This window comes from Gallus gallus, chromosome 2 (genome assembly GCF_016699485.2).
Source record: "Gallus gallus isolate bGalGal1 chromosome 2, bGalGal1.mat.broiler.GRCg7b, whole genome shotgun sequence".
NCBI lineage: Eukaryota > Metazoa > Chordata > Aves > Galliformes > Phasianidae > Gallus > Gallus gallus.
Genome location: NC_052533.1, coordinates 107453513 through 107478522, shown reverse-complemented (window position 1 = coordinate 107478522; position 25010 = coordinate 107453513). Strand labels below are relative to the sequence as shown.

General features: G+C 40.0%; 1 protein-coding gene across 10 annotated transcripts in view; it reads right to left on the bottom strand.

Moving 5' to 3' along the window:
• LOC421106 (KIAA0146) overlaps window positions 1-25010 on the bottom strand; it is a 205947-nt gene that overhangs the window by 107602 nt on the left and 73335 nt on the right. For all 10 annotated transcript variants that reach the window (XR_003073926.3, XR_003073925.3, XR_005855832.2 and 7 more), the window contains one exon: window positions 21452-21671. Coding sequence is in view for 6 of the 10 variants with exons in the window: in XM_025147953.3 (XP_025003721.2) it covers window positions 21452-21671 (220 nt within the window). In the remaining 4 variants the exon portion in view is untranslated. The remainder of the gene's footprint in view (window positions 1-21451; window positions 21672-25010) is intronic.

The window sequence follows — 25010 nt, the reverse complement described above, 5'->3', positions numbered from 1 at the left end:
TTTTCTGTTCAGAAAGAGGGAAAACGCATGGGAAAATACTTGCAACGTGACTGCTAGAATCACAGGGAGGACAAAAACAAAGTACCAAGCTTTTACAGTGATCTTGTAATAGAAGTAACCAAATACCTCAGGCATGTCCAACCTGCGTCCCAGTACAGCTTGCACAGCGGCCTGTCCCCTGCTGTAGCACCGTCACAGCAGGGGCTCTTCTCTGCCAAGTGGCCCGGCCTGGCCCCTTGCACACATCCATCGCTCAGCAACAACCAAACTTTGGTGTGCTCTTAGTGCTGTTTTGGATGAAACCAGGACAGGGGGAGTGTGCAGCGCAGTGCTAACTCAAATTATGGCAAGTAATTGCATGCATTGTGATACATTGGCTAAATGCAGTCTATAAATCGAGAAAAATACACAATCTTGCTTTACATTCTGATAAAGGAATCCGAGAACAGGGTTCAATATTGCTGAAAAGTCGTCCATTTGTATTTGTGACTCCATTTGCAGTCGATGTAAAAAGATTACCAGCAAATTTACAAATGGCATTTTTGAGTTGCACTCAGATACTCAACTCAAAAATGTGATCATTTCTCTACCAGACTTTTATAAGACCTCTTTTACCAGAGAAATATATCTCTCTCTTCACAATCACACCTTATCTACGCCATTGCCTTTTGATAGCGCATCTGTGAACAGTTATTGTCAAGGATGAAGTTCAGGAAGAGTAGAATTTCATCAAAACTCCCTGACAGACACGTTGAGAACTCAGTAAGAATTGCAACTACTGCAATTAAACACCAGATTGATGCATTAGTTTAACAAAAACAGGGTCAAATACCCCACTAGCTTCGGTTGTGTTGCTCTTTTTATTTTAAATGTTTTAATAAAATATTAATGGTTAAAATAAGTTCTGTACATCAACTATAGTATATATTTTACGAGGACTGCTCCAAAAGTAATGCCTCCTGATTTATTATGTTGGCCTACAACAGCAGAGGCAGATGTTGGTATAGTAGTAGAGACTGAATGTTCCTGCCAACGTTCTATTACATTTTGCTGCTGTGTGACAGATGGCAGCAGAGGGGCAATCTGATAGAAAGGGATTTGACGTGGGAGTGCATGTGGAACAGAGGTGTAGAACTGAATTTCTCCACACAGTAAATATTGTAGTCACTGACATTCACTGATGCTTGCTGAACATTTATGGAGACCAAACAATGGATGTCAGCACAGTGAGGCAGCGAGTGGTGCATTTAAGCAGTGGCAACAGCGACCGTGGATCACTTCCACTGGTACAGGTTTCAGTGAGCATGGCACGAAGGCTGTTGTTCATCACCAGCAAAAATGCAGAGCTAACCATGGCGACTATGCTGAAAAACAGTGTTTTGTAACTGAGAATTTGCTCTACTAGAGCTACTACACTCATTTGTATCTGCTATTGTTTTTGTGAAAATAAATAGGAGGCATTACTTTCAGAGCCGCCTATGTTATGTGGCCCCAGACAATTCCTCTTCACTCAATGCAGCCCACACAGTCCAAATGGTTGGACACCCATGAAATACCTGCTACATTTCTGCTTCAGTGATTGGGGCTGCAGTCCCACCTCATCACATGAGAAATACAGGCAAGTAGGTGCCAACAAGTTTCAGCCTCCAGTGCTTCAGCATCTCTCACTGAGGATATTTTGAACCACAGTGGTGGTAAAAGCCTTCTTGCACGAACTCCTTAAGGCTCCTTTACAACAACCCATTTACTGGGGAAACAGAGAAGCATCTGTATTTTAGCAAAACAACCTGTTTTCCAAATTCTAAAAATAGAAAAGAAAAAAAAAAATAGAAGTGTCTGTCATTTTGAAACCACGAGCAAGCGCTTCACCCTAAGCAACACAGCCTCCCCCCTTGCTAAAAATAAAACAGTATGTTACAGCAACATTTTTTGCTGCCTTCAGCCAAAAGCTCGCAGCCCTCCCCTCAGCCCAGCCTCAGCTGGAGCCCTCGCCTGCATACTGTGAGTCAGCACTTCTCAACATCGCTGGAAATTCCTCAACAAAGCATCCGCCCTGTAGCAGGAAGTGGCTTCTCCCTTTCAGCCCGCACCAGGAAACACACAGGCGCTCGCAGGCCTCACCTGAGCTGCAGGCGTGACTCGTCAACGCTGCATGAAACTGCCAAAGGCCCCGCTTCCCTTCTGCTTCCCTCCACGTGCCCCGGGAGCACGCTGCCCACAGGATCAGATCAGCTCATCACAAAATACATTGAGCTTCGCATAGTGATGATGATCAAGAAAAGACCAGGTTAAGAAATCACACCAGAGGAGGCTGACATGGCTCTACGGGATCCTTTCAGTCCTAGAGGCTCCGCCACCCAGAATCCAGCGGGGCCGGGGGCAACTCTGCTAAACCTGCCATGGGATGGGGTCTGCTCCTGGATGTAGAAATGAGAATGACCAGAAGCACAGCACCATGCCCTACCCAGGTACACAGCAGGGTGGCCTCCAAAGAGACGCAAAGAAAGGAAAAGACTACAAAGCTGATGTGGACTCAGGGCATCGTCATGTCTGCAAGCAGAACGGAGACATGACCACAGCTTCCTCCCTCCATCAGCCCTTGCTTTACACAGAAAGCTTGACAGGTCACGTGTAATGGAGCTTTGTGACAGGAGGAGGATGCATTTGTTTCAGAGAGATACCCCCAGCCTGCCTGTGGCTGCAGGAGGTACAGCATTCTCAGGAATCTTGTATCCCTGAAGCATCACAGAATTATTTCAGTCGGAAGGGCTCCTTAAAGGTGATGCAGTCCAACTCCTCTGCAGTGGACAGGGATACCTACAGCTCAATCACGTTGCTCAGAGACAGGTCCAGCCTGATCTTGAGTAACTCCAGAGATGGAGCCAGCGCCTATATGCATAGCGTGTTCCAGTGCTTTAATGTAAGAAACTTTTCCTTATACCCAGTTTAAATCTCTTCCCTTTAGTTTGCAACCATTTCCCCTTGATGTACAAAGCAGAACCCCCCGCAGCAGCATTTGGTGCTCACAAACATCCACGATGAGCAAGGCGGAGGCACTGATTTGAAAGCAAAACGTAACTTCCACTCAGGTCCTTCTTCAGCTACGATGCAGTTATTTCACAGTTAGCAGCCATGGCTAAGGCAGTTCCTACATCACCCAGCTCAGAACGAGGATCTGCTGCTGTTTTGCTTTAAATACGTACTTTGACAGGGACATTAAAGAGAGAGTTAGGGGAATAGGAAGTACTTTGCAAACAAGAGTAATGACATGTTCTGACCTCTCCGGCTCACATTATATGTGTTATCCAACAACCACAAATCAAGAAACAAATCAAATTTAAAGATCTTAACTTTCAGCACAGAACGTATGTTAAAACTAACAGAAGAACAAAACAAACACTGACCATGTTCCTGCTTGTTTGTTTTAATACGTGTGGCTGAATCTCCCAGAAGAACCGTGCCCTTCTTTTTTTTTTTTTTTTTTTCTTTCTTTTAAACATTTGTATAAAAGAAGTTGCCTAAAGTTGGGTACAAAAATCTGTTTTTCTCGACTGTTTTTTAAACACAGAGCAATGAGATTAAAGCGGGGCAGATAGCCAAATACCTCAGCCATCACAGTCATTAATAGACGCATTTAACATTTGTGCAGCTTTCGAATGCAGAACATCTGGTTCTAATTTCCAATCTGGCTTTTAAGAGCGTGCCTCCCCCACAATACTTTTATTATAAAGTGTTCTTTTCCTCCTCGCGCTCTCGCCCCCCCATTTTTAATTTTTTTTTTCTTTTTTTTTTTCTTTTTTGGAAGCGGCTGTTCCTTCCTTCTTGCTGGAAGCCACCTGACCACTGCCAGGAAGAGGAATGCAAAACATTCCCAGGAGCAGCTCCTGACGTCAGGCAGCGCTCCCCGCCTTGCCGCCAAGCGCTGCCTGGAAAGTCCAGGCCCCGCGCAGCTGATGGGACGTGGGAGCAGCTGCCGCCTGCTCTGCGCCGCGGGAAAAGCTGCGCTCCGCTAAGGGCTGCTCGGGAAGGGAGGGCAGGCACCAACTGCTCGGACGTGCCACTTGATGGAATTCACTGCTCATTTTCCCCCTTCCCCCCCCCCCCACTCCTCCCTTTTTCTCCACCTTTTCCAGCGTGGTAACACTCTCGAGTTTTTCTGGGGGGGGGGGAACAGTCTCTTTTTAAGAGACCGACTGTTATTTTTGGTGTTTATTTCTTTCCCCACAGGACAAGGGCTTATATAAGCCTAGCAAGGGGCTGAAGGAGACTCAGCCAGAAGCCTTTACACAGGCTCAAGCTGCATTTTGGCCAGTCTATGTATCCCTTGTGCCTGCCCTTAAATAGGAGCGCCTGCTTCAGATACGCTTCCCATCCCTGGTGGGCTTAAATCAGCTTAGACAACCAGCTTTTAAGATTGCTTCGTTTTACTTCTCAGTCCTTCAAGGCACTCAGCCTTGAAGCGTGCCAAGGAAGCCAGTCACGCATTGTCGTTGGGTTGTTTGTTTTTTCCACTGTTAACAAATTCCAGAGAGATCAAGACATGATAGCAATATCCAAATAGGTGGTAAACTGCCCTCATAAAACATGATTTTGGAACACAAATTCTCTTTTTTTCCCTTCTTAAATCCTGTTTTCCTTCTCCATGACATGACACGGCAAACAGAGACTAATGAGGTGGCATTTCTGTTCTGCATTTCTTTAGTTTTGTGCACACAATATCCAGGGTAACATCTACCAGGACGCATGAAACAATAAATGGCATTATTTTATTCTACTCTTAAAGTAGGTGTTAGTTAACTATAAATAAGAGCCTCTCTATTAAATTGCAGCCAGGAAGTTAACTCCTTCCAATATGTTTTGACCAGCCATTACAAGAACAAGGAGAAATGATTTTAAACTGAGACAGGGGAGGTTTAGGTTAGATATTAGGAGGAAGTTTTTCACTCAGAGGGTGGTGACACACTGGCACAGGTTGCCCAAGGAGGCTGTGGATGCCCCATCCCTGGAGGCATTCAAGGCCAGGCTGGATGTGGCTCTGGGCAGCCTGGGCTGGTGGTTGGTGACCCTGCATATAGCATGGGGGGTTGAAACTCGATGATCTTTGTGGCCTTTTCAACCCAAACGTTTTTAAATGCTATACAATGTACTGCCTGGAGAAAAAAATCTTCACATATTTTAATAAGCCACTGTAACAAAAAGAGCCAGGAGAGAAAGAAACAATAGCTGTTATCAAATCCAGGATGAAGTCAAAGGGGAGTTCCCTAACTCCACCACTCCAATTGAGCAGGAAGGTAGGAGAGGGAATGTGAATAAAAAGTATGAAAAGGTATTTTTCCAGAGAATGCAATGAAGGGCTTCAAGAAACACTTCTCTCTTTCCTATGTTTCTAACTGTACAACAAAAAGTTTAGGATGCATCATTTAATCACTCTAAAACCAACAGAAAGCTATCCTTAAGCTTTTTTGCAGGAAATGTGATTTTTCTGAACGCAATACTCCTGAATATCCAGGAAGTACAACTGGTAGCACTGAAGTGCTCATATACGTGACTTTCCCCCAAATATTTATCCAGTAAGTATAAATGACTTGACCACTGACCACAATGGAAGAAAAGCTCTTGAAACACTAAATAAAACAGTTGCAACATTTTCAATATAAATTCTAACTAATCAGCTATGTGCTGTTAGGGTCCCTCCATCTTCCTAGCCATTGCCCTATCCACCAGGATCCTCATGTCTCCAAACCTGCAGCTGCTCGGTCAGCCCCAGCTCTCCAACTTCTTGCTCCATTTGTGAGAATTTAAGAAATATATCTTTGCTGTTTTCTCCAAATGCAAGGACCTGATAGCAGAAGGACAAACAAACGCCTGCCCACTGACCAACCACATGCTATCTATGACTTTAAGGAAACCTGCTCTCTGAAGAACCACATAGGAGGTAAACACGTTGCTTTCCTGGCAAGAAACCCACAGATGTTGATCACACCAGTTGGCCACATCTGAGCAGCTACAGAACCCAAAACCACTTTTTTCCCCCTCCTTTTCTCTAGAGGTCACAAATATTCAAGCAATGCATCATATGTACTAATTGGTATTATTGGAAAATATGACAACAGGAAGACTCACTCGTTTAAATGTATAAAACAGAGTGGACCCAGAAAATTAGTCAGTGTTATGGAGCCACTGCAGCCAGTGGCAAATGAAAAAAGACCAGCCTGTTAAGTGGCTGTGTTTTTCTTACATATATATACATGTAAATTTAACTACAGTTCACCGATAGTAATAGGGAACAACAGTACACAAAGGAGTTAGAATATATATATATATATATATTACATATTTTTTTAAACAGTGAAATAAAAGGCAAATGCAAGAACTTTCTACTACTGAACAAAACAGAAGCAGGAAAAAAAGGCAAGGGAAATATTATATTAGCCAAGTAAAATAAAAAGTAGCGGAAATAATTTAGGGATCAGTAGAACAGATTGATTTTCAGAGACGGAAGGCAAAGAAAGTGAGCTCAACACCTTCTATGTGCCCTCAATACCTTCTAAAATCAAGCACAAGCAAAGGTGGCCTGCAGGCACTGAGATACACTATATTGTTCTTGGTACTTGACACATTCTCCATTTTCTCTTTTTCTATTATTTTATACCATATGCAGAAATAAATATAGGCAGTTTGGTGGGTTTTTTCAGCCATATTTTATGGATTGAAAAATTCTCCTCTTTTTATCTCCAGAAACAATTTTTTATGAATAAACTTCACCTTACCAAAAATCATATTTATTAAAATCATCACAGGACAAACCTGAAATGCAGAATTAAGAATTTCTGAAAAACGAATGTTTAAAACGTTTGAATATTTCATCTGCAATATTGGAGCCCGGATGAAAGTTGGGATGGGCACAACACACACAAGAGAACAGAGATGGGGCACGTTCTCCCTGAAGATTAAACCTGTTCTCCTCCTCTGTGTTTTGGTTGTTCACTCATTCTATCTTCTATCACCAGGAATACCTTTGGAATGCCACAAGCATGAAAGATGTCACAGTGAGAACTTCCTTCTATGTGCGGCACACAGGATTAAGCTCCAGGTATGTGTCAGAAGGCCGTTTCAAGAACCTGTGACTCACAGGCCCTGTACCAAATAGCCACGGCCAGCTTTCTCCCAGCAAAATCTGCAAAGTACTTTGATCTTCATCTGTCAGCAACAGAAGAAAGGAACACTACATTGTAAATTCAACCTCAGAAGACTGAAGGTACTTACAATTTTTTTTTTTTTTGGTCAAGAGTAAGAGAGTTACTCTTACATACATACATAGTTGTCAATAATTGGCAATATTGAGCAATGCCCAGAAATCCGTAAGAAGAAGCTGAACTCCATTCTCCTAGTTACTATCCCATACATTTCTCACTTACTCTATCAGCTGCTGAAATATCTTTTCTCCAAAGTGAAATTTTTGTTTGAAAACAGCTTGGTCTGCGACACAAGCAAGTGAAAAGAAAACCTTAATTCCACAGCACTTAGATCTGTGTCATGGTTTTATGATTTTTGTTATCGGTATTTCACATCATAACATCACGTAAAGGACTGGGAGTGAAAGAATTCATGCTCCAGTTCCATGGACTGCTGATTTTCCAAGTACCTGGTTCTCAGAAGAGAACTACATACACCAGAGGACTTTGCATTTCTGGGAAGTGAAACAGCCCAAATGCCAACTGCCATGATGCACAGCCCTGCTTGCACAGGGTTAAGAGCACAGCCCTCTGGGAATCAAAACTCCTGGTGAGTTTCCCAAGGCTGTGACCAGGAGAACCTCACCTTTGTGCACAGCCTCTACCAACTTTTTTTTACCCATGTGTTTTTTGTTTGTTTGTTTTCCTGAAGAACTCTTCTTCCCCTTTGTTTTTCTTTTCTTGCATCTCTGTGTCCTGTTTCTGGCTGGAACTGGCAATGGAATTGCTGAACAACAGAAGCTGATCCAACTGTATTGCTGACTCAATCCTGAGAGCCTGTTCTCATCAGATTTCACTGCAGCATTCCAGATTTCAGTACCCAAAAATTTCAGATACTTATCTAAACCAAACTTCCTGAGGGTGAACTATCCCCAACGCTAAGACAGCAAGAGCTGGGCTGACACACATTTGAACAAGATTCCATCAGAGCACAGGAGACAGCATGCCAACTATGCTTAAAGCAATATCTACCTACATAATTTCAACTCTGTCTGACTTGGTAAATTACCCAGTTAATTGCCTCGGTATTCATATTTACACTTAAAAAAGAATACACGGATCTGAGGTCAATCATTACGCTCTTCCATTAAAAACTTTGTTTTAGGCAAATGGACTTCTGAAAACTTCCTTTATAATGTAAAATGAAACCATCTGTATATAAATTTGGGGAATTATTTTGATGTTAGTTTTATTGATATAATTACGTGGTTACTAAGATGTTTACAGTTTCAGGCTCCTAATAGCGATAAGGGTTTGTTAATGATACTCTGAAATCACAGAGAAGTCTCTTCTTTCCCTTTGATTTCAAAAGAGAAAACAAAAATTCAAAATGTGTTTATTTCCATTTCTTTAAACTTTGTGTTTAACAAAGTCTAACAGTGCAAAGGTAAGGTATCCCTTCATGTTCGCTCTGTTCTTAAAGCAATAAGAAAAGTGGTACTGCAATTACTACAGCAAAAAATAATTACAGGAAGTTAATACCGTGGTAATAACCCACCATATCTTACATAGTTCCCTGTTTGCAGTTGGAGGTGGATTTTTCCAGCTGGAATTTTGTAAAGGAAGTCTCCCACACATCTCAGAAAAAAAAGGATTTCTCAAAAGAAAGCTTCCAATCTCTTGCCATCTGAGTTGGAGAAACAGAACACAGCACTTTGTCTGACAAACCTTCCAGAAACCCAGCCGGTTTTTGAAAGCCAGTCTTCACTCTTAATATTAAAGAATCATTATCAAGGACTTGTGTGGACAACTGTTGGACCATTTGCAGTACGCAAAGTGTCCACACAGAAACAGATTTAGCTATCAAGCAATTAGTCTTTCAGAGAAACTGAAACAGAGCCAGAAGCCTTCAGCATACAGATAACACAGGGGGTAGTATCCCCAAGAGATAGACTGGTCAGGAGAAGGGGGACAGAACTATAAATTTATTTTAACTTAGAAATTGTACAGATTTAGATGCATACACTCTGCCTTCTTCATGAAATATGGTAAGCAACTAGATAAGTTCAACAAAAATCTCATTTCTGTTGAAAATAAATGTAAGTAGGAGGGTATGGGATTAAAAGTTAATGTCATCTTATTTGCTCTCTGCTTACCGTAAAGTATGTCAAGAATCTTTTTTCCTAATTTTTTTTTTTTTTGCTCCATTTGACCTCCTAAATGGATGAAATCTACTAGATCTTGTCAGAGTTTCAGTAAGAAACACAGAATGAGAGGTGAACCCAGTAATTAAATATGTCTAATGGCTCCCTGATCATTTAAAATCAAGGATGGATTTACCACAGCAGAATCAAGATAAGAGAGTCCAAAGGAATGGTATAGAATAAGAAACCAGAAACTTCTACACTTTCCCTTGAGGATGGCAAATCAGTTTTAGAAAAAGTGTCAAAAATCATACGGCACAAAAGTCTTGGAAAGGATCGACTGAAGTAGTTAAAAAGAAAAACAACCCTCAGGAACGGCCTGTTGGGTTTTCATCAAGTTAAAAGTATGCCATAGCCAGGAGGTAGCTGTGAACAAAAACCCATGGCATGCAGGAAAGTTCTCAGTTTCTCCTCTGGCAAGCGTGCTTCAAGGCAGAACTTATAAACACCGTGGGGGAAGGGAGAAGACAAAGTTCCAGAGCATTTCTGAACCATTTTGCAAGTGTTTTGCACAAATGGAAGTTGAGTTGAGGAGATTACTTTTGCTCACCGTGAAGGCCACACCAATGACAACTAGCAGGAAAAAATCTTCAAGAAAGTAGGTGTTAACACGCAGTGGCACACGGCCTTCTTTATGCAGGGAGGATGGTGAAGAAAATAGTGTCAACAGTGTGGTGATTTGTCTTAACGCTCAGTACCACCTTCAAAACAGATAACACACGTGGTTATTAAAAGGAACACAAACACAATGTCACACAAACACGACAGATCTCTTCTGCAAACCACAGCTTCACAAACATGCAGCTTTGATTTTACAAAAAGTTCTGGACTGAAGTGATATTCAAGAGGTGAGTCAAACAAGTACAAGGCGGGGTGGTTTTACCTGGCCTTGTGCTGACAACATTGCCACCTTGAGCCCCAAATGGGAAGAACACAGGCAAGCTATGCCAGCTACAGGCATGCCATAGTGAGCTCTAAGGCACCTGCCACCACAGTGCACCAAGCACCTCCATGCAGTCAAAGACATCACTGAGGCACCAGTAAGTGAGGACCAAGCTCAGTCTTCCACTGGATTTGGAAGACTTGATATATTTTTAAGTGTTTTTCCCACCACTGACCTTCATCAGAACATCTGTGTGGGTAGAGATTTCTCAGAGAGAACTATGTCTTCATGTAATTTTAATGTTATCTGAAACAGTCCTACCCTTTGAGGTTCAGTCCTGACCTGCACCACAGTTAAACACCTGTGCAGTTAGGTCTCCAGTACCACTGAGAGATCACAGTGCTTAAAAGCCCTAAGTTAGGATATATTATTTGGTTTTATTTTCATAGAATCATAGGCGCATAGAACAGCTTGGATTGGAAGGGACTTCAAGGACCGCTAAGCTCCACCCCACCCCCAGTCAATCATTTTCAATATAAATGATTTAATTGACACAGTTTCCAGTACAGTCCCCCAAAGAAACTGTGGGACAACTAACTCAGCAAACAGAAGGCAAATATAGTCAAGCGAAAACATTCTTTATCAAGCAGTAAAAGCAGCATAATGTTTAATGCATCACCGGTGTGACTGCCTATGTAACTTCTGACATAGCTTTGGAAGCTAAAGCAAGCCAAAGCAGAAGTTCCAGGCAGGACAGTACCACATCTCTCCGAACCCAGATCAAGGATCTCTCATTCCAGGCTACAGCCTTAACATATTTATTTATGATCACACGCAGTTTCAGTCAAGAGCAATAACAAACCACGCACATCTTATTTTGGAAGAAAACACTGTCTACGCCAGGGTGCAAAAAGGACAAAGCCAGGCTCTTTTCAGTGGTGCCCAATGGCAGGACAAGAGGCAATGGGCACAGACTGGAACACAGGAGGTTTACTCTTACTTTAAAAAATAATTCAACGTTGCAATCAATACCCACATGAATTTAGAAAATGAGTATTGAAGATTTCATCTAAATAGACAGAGGGAGGCTTTTCAGGTAAGAGCTACACACACTTCCAAAACTCAGACCTCTTCCATGAAGGCAATCCTAAACATGCACAGTTTACCTATAAGGAAGATTCAGTCACGCTGGTAAAGCTCAGAAAGAGAATACTTTAATATACAGTCTAGTCTAGGAAATAATAACATTCTCTCATGTGTTCCCTTCCCACTCCCCCCCCCCCAAATGTCCTATCTATATTTCAGTTGTTAAAATAATTTTTTCTCTTCTTTTCCTCTAACTTAAATTGGTGCTAAGGGAAATTTCAGGGTAACTAGAAAACCCTAAGTGATTCCATTCTTAAGTGAAGGCCCTCACAAAAAAAAAAAACACACAAAAAAAAACAGGAAATAGGATATTATATCCATATCTGACGTGATCAGCAACCAAAGCCAATTCTCAAGGCTTCAGTGGACTGTTTTCGAAGTTGTTCATGTGATACGTTGATGTTTGTTTTCAAAAGAGGTTTAATTTTGAGTATAGCTAGCAAATGTCTCCCTGCTATATAGTAAGGTGGGAAGGTGAATTGGAGTCAAATATCTCCCAGCTAGATTAAATAACCACCACACAAGCAGCTTCTCAAAACTGTAAGCAATGAGTGTCAGCAAAAAGAGGCTGCAAGAAACAAAGATAGTCTACTTATTTTTGTGTGAGAGATAGTAGGTAAGGAACGCTTGGGAAGGTGGTAAAAAAAAAGTATCCTATTCTCTATAAAAATTTTTCAATTAGTTTCAAGAGTAATTGTTATGCTGATATACACTGATACGTCGTAAATCTGGGATCCTTTATAGCTACAAAAGCTTTAAGTTCCAGCAACAGCTCATATCAATAAAATCCATCGCTTACTCAGTCTCTACATTCATAACACGCAAAATAGCACCAGCCCTATTAAATTAATATTTATGACAAGCTAGGAGAATCAGAAGACAAGCAGTAATTGCTAAGACACAACCATGAGCACAAGTCCCATTTAATTGCACTGCTAAGTTTCTCAAAAATGAACCTCAACTCCAAGAAATGGAACATGCAGGGCAAACACGATCTGCCATGTGGGGAAGACAAATTACAACACCATCAATTAAATCTATGGTTATATGCTGAATCTAAGGTGCTCTAAATTCAAGTGTTTTCATTTTGTTGTAGCATGCAGCATTCTGGCAGCTATTCTGCCAGGTTTTGGTGTTTTTTTGTTTGTTTGTTTGGCGGGGAGGTGGGGGAGAAGGGCAGGAGTAGTTTAAAGTTATGATCAAGAGCAACCATCCCAACAACACTTCAGAGATGACAAATGGAGGCATTTCCTTACAGCCGCAGTTTACAATTATAAGGTATTAGCTGAAGATGTGGACAGACTTGGACTTGCACTAACTCATGTATTGTGAACAGCAGCAGCTTAAAGGTGGAGATGCAGTCCTCTCCTTTACGCCAGCCACAGACTTTGACTATAGACACTGATCTCCCGAGGAAAACAATGGAAAGGCCAGCACCAAGCCCAGCACCATGATCTGCTCTACAACAAATACATGCTATTTATTAAAAAAAAAAAATAAAAATAAAAAAATAAAAAGCCAAAACTTAAGAAAGGGGGAGATAAGGAACAATCAAGACTAGAAACATCTACATAAACGTTCAGTAGGCGTCTTAACTCCTTTAAGAAACAGAGAGAAATGACAGGTACCATTTCTGGAGTCTTCAAGAGGTTAAAGCAAAAAAGAAAAACCTGTGACACATTGGCAAGCATTGGGGTTTTTTTGAGCCACACCAGTGATTCGGCTTTCAAAACGCACAGTGAATCCCTCAAAGGTAAAATTAATGGTTGTACACCACTTCTAGTGTCCTGGATACTGTCTCTGATACTTCTGCTGGGAGATGTTTGGTCTGCCAGAGAGTTGAGCTGGCACAGTAACAAGAGGAATACTTTTCAAGACATCTCAGGAAGCTGTCAAAAGAGTCTACAGCTGAGGGAGGAGTAACATATTGCAAATTGCATGGTTACTGTTGAATCAGAAGACTAGTAGGAAGAGAAGCTCTGACAAACACATAAAAGACTACACTAAATGTTTCACAGTTGAATTGCTCTATATACCAAAGGCAAGTGTTGTTGCTACCACAAATATAAATGCAGGGGCATTTTTTCCATGAGCTTTTACTACAGTGAAATCAATCTACCTGGTAAAAACTAACAGCAAATTCCACCCCACCACCCCCCACATAGCAGAAATGTTTGAAATACTGCATTTGGAGAAATAACTTTCCATTAGTTTGAAATTTTTGAAAGCAACATACTATTTTTTTTAAAATAATTGTTATTTTCTTCTTTAATTATTATTTCTCCTAAGACTATAGTCACTAACCTTTGCTTACCTACAGAGAAATATGACATTTGAGAAAAGAAGTCTGAGACAGCACACCTCCATGTCAAGTGGAACCACCAGCCATGACAGTTTAGGAAACTCAGACCTCATCCACCTCATTATCCATACAGAACTGCACAAGCATATTTGGTGTGAGAACTCACTGTGATATGCAATATCCAGCATGTTCAAAGCCCAACAGAACCGCATGTAAAAATGTTTATCCTAACTGCATACCTACCATTACAGTAGCACATCACACCCTCCCAGAGTTAAGCGCCGTTCTTTTCAAGCTGCTTCTCCACAGTGAAACTATGGAAATGCACTGTATTCCACCAAGTTAACACAGCGCTGCTGGACAGCAATTCAACAAGAGGAAACCCCATTTTTCAAACTGTACACTTTTAAAATGATCACTGATAACCACTTAAACAAACCCATTCACACAGGCAGAACTTGCTCTTCAGTGGTTAAACTACTGCAGGAACTTTGGCACACGTCCTTTTTACAAATTAAGTATTGTTTTACACGTCCCAAATGTGTTAGTCATAAACATCAGCAGAGGGATACAATCGCAACTTTTTAATAACCCTGCATTAATTCTGAACTTGTTCATCTGAACTGAGTTTGTTTTTCCTTCATGACTGGATAAAGCAGACTGCAGATTTGTGCTGTGCCAGGTCTTGGCTCCATCAGTTGCTCATTAAATGAGATCTGGAATTCAGTACTGGAGTGAATGCACATGGGAACTCATGTGAAGCTGCTCATATATCATTGATAGCTCGGTTGCTAACACAGAGTTTATCCAAGACCGTACATTTTTCGTTGACATGAACAAAGCTGTTCACCATCCTCTGTTTTTGACGTCAGTGGACAACTACCCACTAACAGTATCTGTCACTACAAAATGCTTGGAATTTCCTCACTCATAAAAGCTGGAAAATTTCAACTACATTATTGGATTTTAAAGACAACAGTATTTAGTGAATATTAGGATAGGACATTTTCATTCTCACTGACTTTTTTCCCCCCCAGTATCTTGAAAATTTAAACAGCATCACAGATTCTAAGGAATAGATATTAAAAACACCTCTTTTCTCTTCTGTTCCTAAAGAACATGCTCTCAAATGAATGCTAATTACCCAACATACAACCATCATGGCAAGGTACTTTAGATTTTTCCCATAAACTGGACACAACAACCATTTTGGTAGGATAAATATTGGACTGTACCTAGTATTTAACAGAACTGTAGAAAAACAATCCTCTAGCAGAAGCTATTTATTGCCTTTCTTCTACACCTCCTTTATTCTTCCAACTGCAACGGCCTCCCGTGGTCACTCATTCTGGTGGCAGCTCCCTTTGGAGCACAGTGTGACTTCTCAGGAACAAGGCACTAGGCTGGTTTCAGCCAGGGCTGTGCCGGCAGAAGGGTGGCTAGCCTTCATAGCCCTCCAGAGCCTAAGAGCATAACAACTGTCTGTGTATACGCAATAAGGACATCCATCTTGACAAAGCCACATATTTTACCTCTGCTGGAGGCTTTCCTACTGATAAGAACGCATTTCAACCTTGATCTAAAAACCAAGCTGTGAAGCTGCTGCTTCACAAACACATCCCTCGCTTCTGAACCCCCCAGTTTAGCTGACAGCAAATCAATGTATATAAAAAAAAAACACCCAGCTCAACATTGGTACAATACAATGTAAAGTCCCCTTTTCTCAGTATGTCAAGATACCATCATCTAGTAATCCAGAAAGAGCTGTGTTTAAAACCCAGATTTCATCTTCTGTGGATCTCTGGAAGTACTGTCTTCTTAAGCCTCTCAAGTTCTTCAAATGCGTTTCTGTTCTTTCTCCACAACAACCCCCTTACAGAGAACAATTATTTCATTTTAGTTTTTTAGGGTACTAATCTTTGAGGTATGACATTCATCTAATACTTCTATAGAATAGTTACAAAAATAAAGAATTCCATCTCATTTAAAGGACTGATCATGTTCTTACGTTTGTTATACACGGCAGCCCACATCTGAAATGCCAGGTATGTTGCCTCAGGTGGTTGTGACAAATCAGAGAAATGGCACAGATGAACTGTTCTCCCCTAGGAATCCAAGCTCTGTAGGTCTGTATTTTTATGATACATCATTTTAAAACTTAACTGCATATAAAGGAAGATAATTATGCATTGATTTGACTACTAAGAAATGGCTCTTTTTTAAGGACACAAAACAGGATATTCTGGAGCAGCTCTACAGAACCAACTTCATGTGAGGAGATAGAAAAGATCAAACTTATTTTTAAAAAGAGAAAAATGAGTAAATCAAACTGGATTAAACTAAAGTATTGAAGAAACATTATCAAAAGCTTGTTAAAGACAACTTTCCGTTCATAAAAAAGTATATACGTATTCTTATTCCTAAGAATTCAGCTATTTTTGAGTGACTGTAATAGGAAATGTATATCCTAACAAAAAATATGAACACTTGTAAGAAACCTGCAGCTGTTTCAAATTCTGAAAGGAGCTTCAATTTCCACAATTGCAGCATCTCTGAAAAGCATTTCCAAGCAGATGACATGATACGATCTTTGGCTCGAAGGCCATTCCCCTATGTACTTTAGACACAGTGCCCACACTGGCTTTACAACTCTGAAGTTTTGTAGAATTTTATCTTCTGAGTGAGCCCTGTGCTGCTTATCAGGATTCTCCCGCTCTGCTATTGTACATCTTCAAAGAAAGAATGTAAAGACAGAGCTAACATCCTTCTGATGGGAGGGATATAATTCTTGATCTTTTTCTCTCTTTTTCATCTGTTTGAATATTTATGTGTGTGTTTGTATACGCAGATATCTATTTATAAATGCTTAGATTTCAAAAGAAGACAGTGAACATACATCAATTTTGTCTAAATGATCAATCAAGCATTCAAAGAAGCTGCCTCCCTAAGGAGCAAGTAGGAAAACTGAGTTTATGCAGAAGATGTTGTTTCTATATGTCGAACCCATGTTTACATTATTTCTTTTGTGGAACAAGGAAAAGATATGGACTTCTTGTAGAACAGCAGTTGGTCATTTCTGTAACACACAAAGTCCAGGACCTTACTTCCACATGATTCTGTGGCAATGAGTTATTCTCTAACAGCATTCTTGAATGCTTCCATTGACCAGTGAGAGAAGCAGTGATTAAAAAGTCTGTATATTCATCAAATGGAGGGCAAACACTTTTTAACACCAGTTACACTGGTTGAAAATACCTATTTTTATTCCCTACATTTTAGCTCACTCTTACTGCTCATCAAGACTAAGCTAAGATCATGCAGTAGGTATTAAGACAATGCTAAAATCACAGAGACGTACCCATTTATGTTAAGCCTTGCTGTTAAGCCAATGAAACAGCCTACAGCATACCCAGGATAATTTTAAAGCAGTAGAATGTTTAAGTTCACAAAGCTAGATTGTTTCCATACATAAACCTTTTCAGAGCTCGCTTGGATGTTATTCATACCAATGACCTACCTTAAAGAACTTTCATCATAGTTTTCATTACTTTACATCAGCTGATTTGCAGCGATGTTTTGTGTGAGCTCTTCTTGGCAGTAAATGTATAATAATTTGAACTCTTTAAAAGCTCTTTCAATGAGGAGATCCTGATTCTAGTGTAACACGAGTAGAAATGAGAAGTTCACATTAAACACTTTCACAGGCACTGGAACACTTTCAAAGCTGAGTAATTATGAATCCCCATGGTTTCACAGGTTAAGAGAAATCAACGTATAACTTTCAAGTTACTTGCTGATGTCATCAAATTAAGCATTTTATATACTTCCCATATTGAGTTCCTAAAATAAATTGTTTTTAAACAGAGAATTTTTATAGAGAATTGAAGCTGTCCAGCCACATATCCTGTCTTCTGCAGTTCTTAAAGGTCAGTGTTTGCAGACAATATAAGAAAAGAGCACAAACAGGTACTTTCCTTCTCATACTTTCCCAGGCATCCAGATATCAGCAACACGTGAACCTCCTGAGCTAGAGATCATCGTGTTTAGTTGGTATGGATGGATCTCTGAGCCTATCCAAATCACTCTTGGTATGTTATTTTCAATGACTGCATGAATATCGACATCCTTACAATAGTTTCACTTCAGAAATACACACAAAACTTTTTAAAGTTGTTAAATTACATAAGGAAAAGAATTTGCAGTATTTTCTTCAGGTTAATTTATCTTGAATACTTGTCAGTAGGCGTGCCAAAGAGCAGAAGGCTGGAATAGCTGAAGGAAACTATCCTCAAGCTCTACTGTCAGCTGAAAAATATACACTCATGTCTCCACATCATTTTCTTTAGGTATGCTAATTTGTATTCTATTTTTTTTTTTTTTTTACAATAAACAATCGAACAAAAAAAATTCTAGGAAAACTGAAGTCATAAAATCATCTCCAGTGGAACTTAGAGGCCTTTCTTCCCATTCTTATGTGTCTTGGAAATGTCAAGCAATCTTCACTTTTTGATGAATATATATTTCTGTGAAGTGAATAAAGGCTTAGGAATCAATTAACTCAGCAATGAGCTTTTTTCTTTTCCAGCTGCCAGAAACACTTGAAAATTCAGAATAAGTTTGTAAAAATTATGGAGTATCATTCAAATTCTTAACTCAAGAAGTTGTTCAGGCACTGTGATGACAATCAATGGCAAACCTGCATAGACAGGGCTGCTTTCTTGTCTGCTGTGTTCCTAGCTGGCCAGGCACAAGCCACCTCCAGCCACAAACACAATCGCTTTCATGTGATGCATCCAAGTTAATGAGCTTTATTTAAATACAGCATTGAAATAATACCTCAATACCGCCACAAATGACAGCAGGCTCACATCGGACAACTCAGAGGACAGGTAGCTGAGTTCTTTGTTCCCCCAGACACGCTGGTTTTAAAATGCTAATCAGCTTAATAGAGTTTTCCCTATAGCAAGTGACCAGTGTATTATGTGCCCTAAGATACAAAGCATTGATCTGAAGAAATCCATGTTCAGTTACAGAGAAATCCAGGCTCAATCCTGCAAATTCTTAAATAAATCTCCCCTGAAGTCAGTAGGGCCACTCTTATGAGGAATGTCCAAGTTGATAAAATACTTACAACTGGCTATCTGCCAGTATTTTAATTTTTAAATTAATTGGCTTGCGTTCTAGTGCTTAAGTATTATGAGATTCTGTATGCAAACAAATACCAACAAACACATCAACTACTATGTAAACACCGTCTCCCAAAGGACTTATGCAAGTCTCCTGTCTGAGACACCTCACATACCAAGCTGTGCACTAAGTTCCCAGCATACATAATTAAAAAAGCAAAGACTAATACTGAAAAGGCTCTAAGATGATGCATTCAAGCTTTGCTCACAAACACAACCACATATCGAAGCCAGCAGTCCATGCATCTCCTACCTTACCTACCTACTCAAGAATACAATCTGAAAGCACAAAAGTACGTATGTATAAGAACATAGGTCTGATGTATAAGATTGAGAATATCACAAAATCCAATACTCCAGACGGGAGAGCATTTTATCAAACAGTATTTGGTTTTGGCAATGGAAGTACAAATTCAATACAAAGTAATAGAAACTACATTTCAATGTTAAGAGCTCTCAAGAGTCCAACAGAATAGAAACTTGGAAATGTAATAGATGAAACTTCCACTATGTGTACAAGTCCAATTTCCCAGTAATGTAAACTAAAACTGCCAAATAATAATCTAAAACAAAAACGTCCCCCACATCTCCTGCCAGTAGGTTTACTTTAACGATATCCAGCCCAACTTATTTTCACTTCTCTTTCAGTGAACAGAGACAACTGACATTCAGATAATACCTAAACAATAGAAAACAGGACTAAAGCTGAGATATCATGACATTTTCACCTTATTTGATTAGTAGAAAAGTGCCTTCAGAGCCCGGAAAGCAACTCTGGAGACTCAGACATGCTCCGTGCCAAAACATTCTCCTTTTACGAAATAACCCTTGGCTTACGTTAAAAGCACATCCTCCTAAGAAAACCAACAAACAAACAGAAAAACACACTAAGAAGTGGGATAGCAATGAAGTTTTCCCACGAAATCTCACTTTACATATATACAGGAATGAGTTTTTATGTCCACAGCACCTAAGAACATTTTTCAAACAGATGAGAATACCGCACTCATACAACACGTTATAGATGCGTGTTGTCTGTAAAGGATTTTATCAATGCAGAGTTGCATCTTCCCTGAGCACACAGGGAATAACCCAGAGCAGTTCAAGACTTCCACACGGCAAATTTACCAATAGCAATTGTTCAGTAAAAGAAAACACAATTTCAGTCATATCCTAACTAAAATGGCTTTGCTAGTACTGAAATCTTTGTTAGGTCCAAGATCCCCACTAAAAGATACAGCCTCGTGGCAGCATCTTGTGGTATAGAAACAACCTGAAGAGAAAAAGGTAACTAAGGTAGACATTAGAGACATAATAAGAAAGTAGGAGGAAACAAAGACAAGTTTAAAGCATGTAATGAAGCTCCGAAGAAAAGGGAGATGAGACCAAACAATGGCACCTTGAGGACTGGAAGGAAAAACAAAAACAAAAACCAGTGACATTTCACATCAGAGTAGGATTTTATTTCTATTCAGCTGTATTCCTCTGGCTATTGACCTATTTACATCTCACCTATCAGCACTTGCATCTGTAGCCCCAATGAATTCCAGATTCTTTATATTCCTTTAATTTCTGGATCTCTTTCAACAAGACAAGTGAGAAATTACAGGTTAGGGAATCCAGAAAAGATTCGCAGCTATCAATAAAGATCTTAAAAAATAAATATGGGCCTTTGCAAAATAGCAAAGAGTATTTTGGAGAAAAAAAAAAAGAAAAACTTTCAGATAATGAATGCTGAACTGTAAGAAGAAAAGTATCTCCTATTTAATAATTTGTGTGAGAGAGAAGAGTAATATCCCCACTTCCAAGTTTTACTGATTTTTTCTTCATTGAACATTCAGACCTTCCCAGCCGCAGATGCCAACAAGCAGTTACTTTACTAGAAATCTCAGCACTCTATGCTACCCCTTAAAACCAGGAAACTAACCCAGTTTAGGAGAGTCACAAAGCAAGACCAAATATTTTAGAGAGTTCTGAAAAAAGGTTAACTAGCTGCTCTGAAGAGAGATTTGGAGAACTGAAGACATTGTTGGCAGCAGCAGTGTGAAACCATCAAGGTGTTTACCAATTCCATAAGAAAACAGTGTTCATCTCTCATTTATTTTTTTCCCCATTTTGAGCTGGCACTGTCTTCGCTGAGTGCTATACAGTTAACACAGACTTGTCCACTGAAACATTATCCCCACACTAACAGCAACAGATGAGCATTCCTGAACTACTTTGCAACGAGAAAGTATGCACTTTATTGGCCTTATCATTGATAAGACATTGCTCATGCCTTTCTATCACTCAAAACACAAAAATATTAAGTGAAAGTCAAACTGAAGCCCCAAGCAACACTAGAGGCATTAAAATACACATTTAGTCGTTATCTCAGCTATCTTTAAGGTATCTGTCAAAGTCTCTCAGGCTGGCAGAGACAGATGAGCAACCACAAGACAGCTCTGTTCCGCACCCTTCAAGCTCTTTTCTACAGCAATGCAACAAGCACAGTACCTGCAGCCCCCTAATTCAGCAGTACTACAGCAAGCCTGACCAGTTCTCTCTCTACTTACCATGGGGGATAGATGTGGATGACATCCTGTGGCCTACTCTTCAGGTGAGCTGCTGTCTCTCTTGCAAAAAGGACTTTAAGTATTGGTTCTCTTGTATGGATGACAAGGTCTCTGGATGAAACGATAGCAGGAGACTCTTCCAGCTGCTGGCAGATGGCAACTTGTATCATACACTCCTCAAACATTTCTAAGATCTTCACAATTAAAACACCAGATTTATCTGCAAATTTGAAAAAAAAAGAATGCAGTGTTTGGATAAGGAGAATTCTGGCACAATGAAGATGCATGTTCTGCTCTCTCCTTTTCTTTCTGATCTGCAAAAAAGCCACATATGAGCATAATACACCTAAACGAAGTATTAAGCATTCACACCATGTAAAAGGTGAGGAGGCATTTGCCCTCCAATCTAAGACAGCAACCATTAGGTACAAAGAATCTAAAAGCAGCATTTCACATTCAGAGACAGTGTGGAAAAACACAGAGTAAGATATATACACTAAAAGCAGCTATTGCAAAACCGGTTATCCATTTTATCAGTCTGCAAACAGGAGAGAAGCAACATGAACATATACCAGCATTCCTACAGTCTGATTCTATACACTTCTGTCTGTGTAAAAAATTACTTCTAGCTCCCTTTGCAGTCTGCACAGATCCACTCAGACAGACCTGGGTCTGTTCCTTTCATGTAAGATTTATTCTCTTTCTCACCTAACTCCACTCCAATTTGCACTCTGATCACTGGTATTGTTATCCACCTGCTAAACGCTGCTATCATCAGCGGGGAAAGGCACGATGCTATAGAACAGCAGCAGCAGTACCCCCAAATTCTACTATTTTTGATTCACAAGTTGCATTAAAAAAACCACAGTATCCCAAGAAAAACAGCTGATATAAATTATCATCTTCCCACAGCAAAGCAGAAAGAGGGGTGGAACTGTGAACGTGGTACTGGAACTTGACAACAGAGCTGTACTAGTTATTTGCTTGTTTACTTTAAGGCCCATTTCACAATTGAGAATGCCTTTCCTTTGGAAAATAAGTCAAAATATTTTAGTTTAAGTTTATGAGAAACTTCAGAACAAACTAATGACCCAGCCCTTTAGGAAACCCCAGACCAAAGAAACTGGGTTCTAAATCCTTTCGGTTTTATTTAATGTGTTCAATTCTATAAAATATATACTTTTTTTTTTTTTTGCCCACTTTATATTCCCATGTCTTTATTACATTTTATGCTAGAACTGAAATAAAATCGTTTTGAAATATAAAACCGAAGTTTTCTCAAAACCACTTTTCTTTAAACCAATTTTTCATCACACGCAACATGTTTCTGCAAAGCATTGTTTCTCATGAACTGGTATTTTCCAGCAGGATAAAAGGTTCCTCCAGGAATTCCCCCATGCAATATATGTGAGCCATTTCTGTCCAAATCATTACAGCTTGACCTCCCTCTCCAGAGCTGCAGAGCAGGAGTAAGAGAAACAACGCTTTCTGCCAGACCCTTTTTGCCGAGTTCTTTGAGATCGACTGATGAAGAGAGATGGATGCCACCACTATCAATCCTCACCACTGTCACCTTCTTAGGGAAAGCTCTAACATTGCACTGTCCCTCCAAATACTCTGCTGGCTAAGGTCTGCTTAAGTGCATACATCTGCTCAATGTGAGCATGGACTAGTTTTCTGTCCCTAAAGGCAAGGATTTAGAGTATTCACACTTGAATTACACTTTGCCTGACTAGCTCCAATTGTAGTCCTCTGTCAACCCCAAGTCATCTGGCATGCATAAACAAATTGTCCCAACCACAAAAATCTCAGCCTCCCAAGTAAGCAAAGTAAGTGAACATTTACCTCTACTCAGACTCCACAATCTGAATTTTCACCCACTTTAAAAACAAATGACAAAATTTGTCAGCTTCAATGACGAAGCACACCAGCAGTCTTAAATATATATATATAAAAACAGCCTAGAACTTTTCATCACTTCTGAACAATCCGTTTCTCGTGCAAAATTTTATGAAAATTCTTACTGGCCAATGACGTATGTGTAACGTTACTCAGATGATAAACCAGCTTGAAGGAATCACTGTAAGACAGAATGACAACGTAATACTTTTGTTCAAAATATCCCCGACTAGAAGACAGTTAAAAATGCTAGCTTTATCAAAAACTTCATCTATATGAAAATCCCACAAAGGATCTTGGAGAAAAAGCCCTACGATACTGACATCTCTCACAAGCCAACGTTGGCCTGAACACTAGGAGCTGATACTAAATGAAGCAGAATGCCTCTGCATTAAAAGCAACATAACTTCAACAACAATCCAAGTCTTAAACTTGGCACACGTACACATTCTACAGAACCACAATCTATTTGTTTATTTAGATGCACAGCGATAGCTTAATTTAATTGCTCAAATTATTATTACTGCTGCTGATAGAATGCTTTCTCGAACAACATAGCAAAGTATTTTGAATTTTTGGCACGTGATGAAACATCAAAGGTCAGAATGTAGCTTTATTTTTAACTCATTTGGCTCCTGCTTTGTTATGCCAATCAAACATAAATCAAACGTGCTGCTGCACACTGAAGGGAGAATTTGCGTGTGAGAAGATGGGCTGGATCACTGCAACTCCTACAGCTTCTAGAGGAGCTCACTCGTTTGTTCACTCGTGTGAAAACCTTGCCTTAAGGTTTTGCAGTATCCTCTCTCAGCCTTGGATAATTCACAGAAGTTCTCACTTGATAAAGACCTCATTCACTTCGTTTCACTCATAAAACAAATACAGTCTAAGAAACTGAAACCTGCAGATGTGCAGTTTTCATGGCAACATCCAATATTAAAAACTTTTGAGCAGTAACTGTGGTGCAGTTGTGCCCATTCCTACACTGCGTATTTCTTCATGCCTTACACTGCTATTTAGAGCACACGGATTTCCTTCTCCACTGTTACTTTTTTCCAAAAATCAGTGAGCTAAACCTGCTAACAGTAAAGTCACTGAAGCACAAGAGCGAACACTAGGAAAAGAAAAGAAGAGATGAATAACATAAAGGGGAGGGCACAAAGGGACAGAGGGACAGTTACTAAATGCTCTTTCTAATGACAGACCAACCAGGATGGATTAATCGAGTTTGACTAAATTGCAAATAGCATCCAACTACTTCTCATCACCTGTAATGTCCACGTTGGACTGTCCTTGAGAAGCTCCTTCAGGACCCAGAGAAGGAATAAGAACTGCAAATACCTATGGAATGCTCATTTCAAAAACTTCGCTTTACTCACATGAAGGTAACATTTCTTCTCCCATTAAAAGACAAGTTACCATGCACATTCATAAAGAGTGAGTACACACTTGTCCAGATGCATTTAAAAATCCTTCACTCAAGCAGCAATTTGAGGACTGCTTAACAAAGTCCATCTTTGGTGCCAGATGCCTTTCCAACAGCACCCTGCAGCAGTCTTCACGCAGTTGGTGGAAAAGTTAAAAGACATACACTGATACAGACTTAAGGGTCATTTGAAGTATCTGGACCCATGAATACGAAGAGAGTTTATTCATTCCA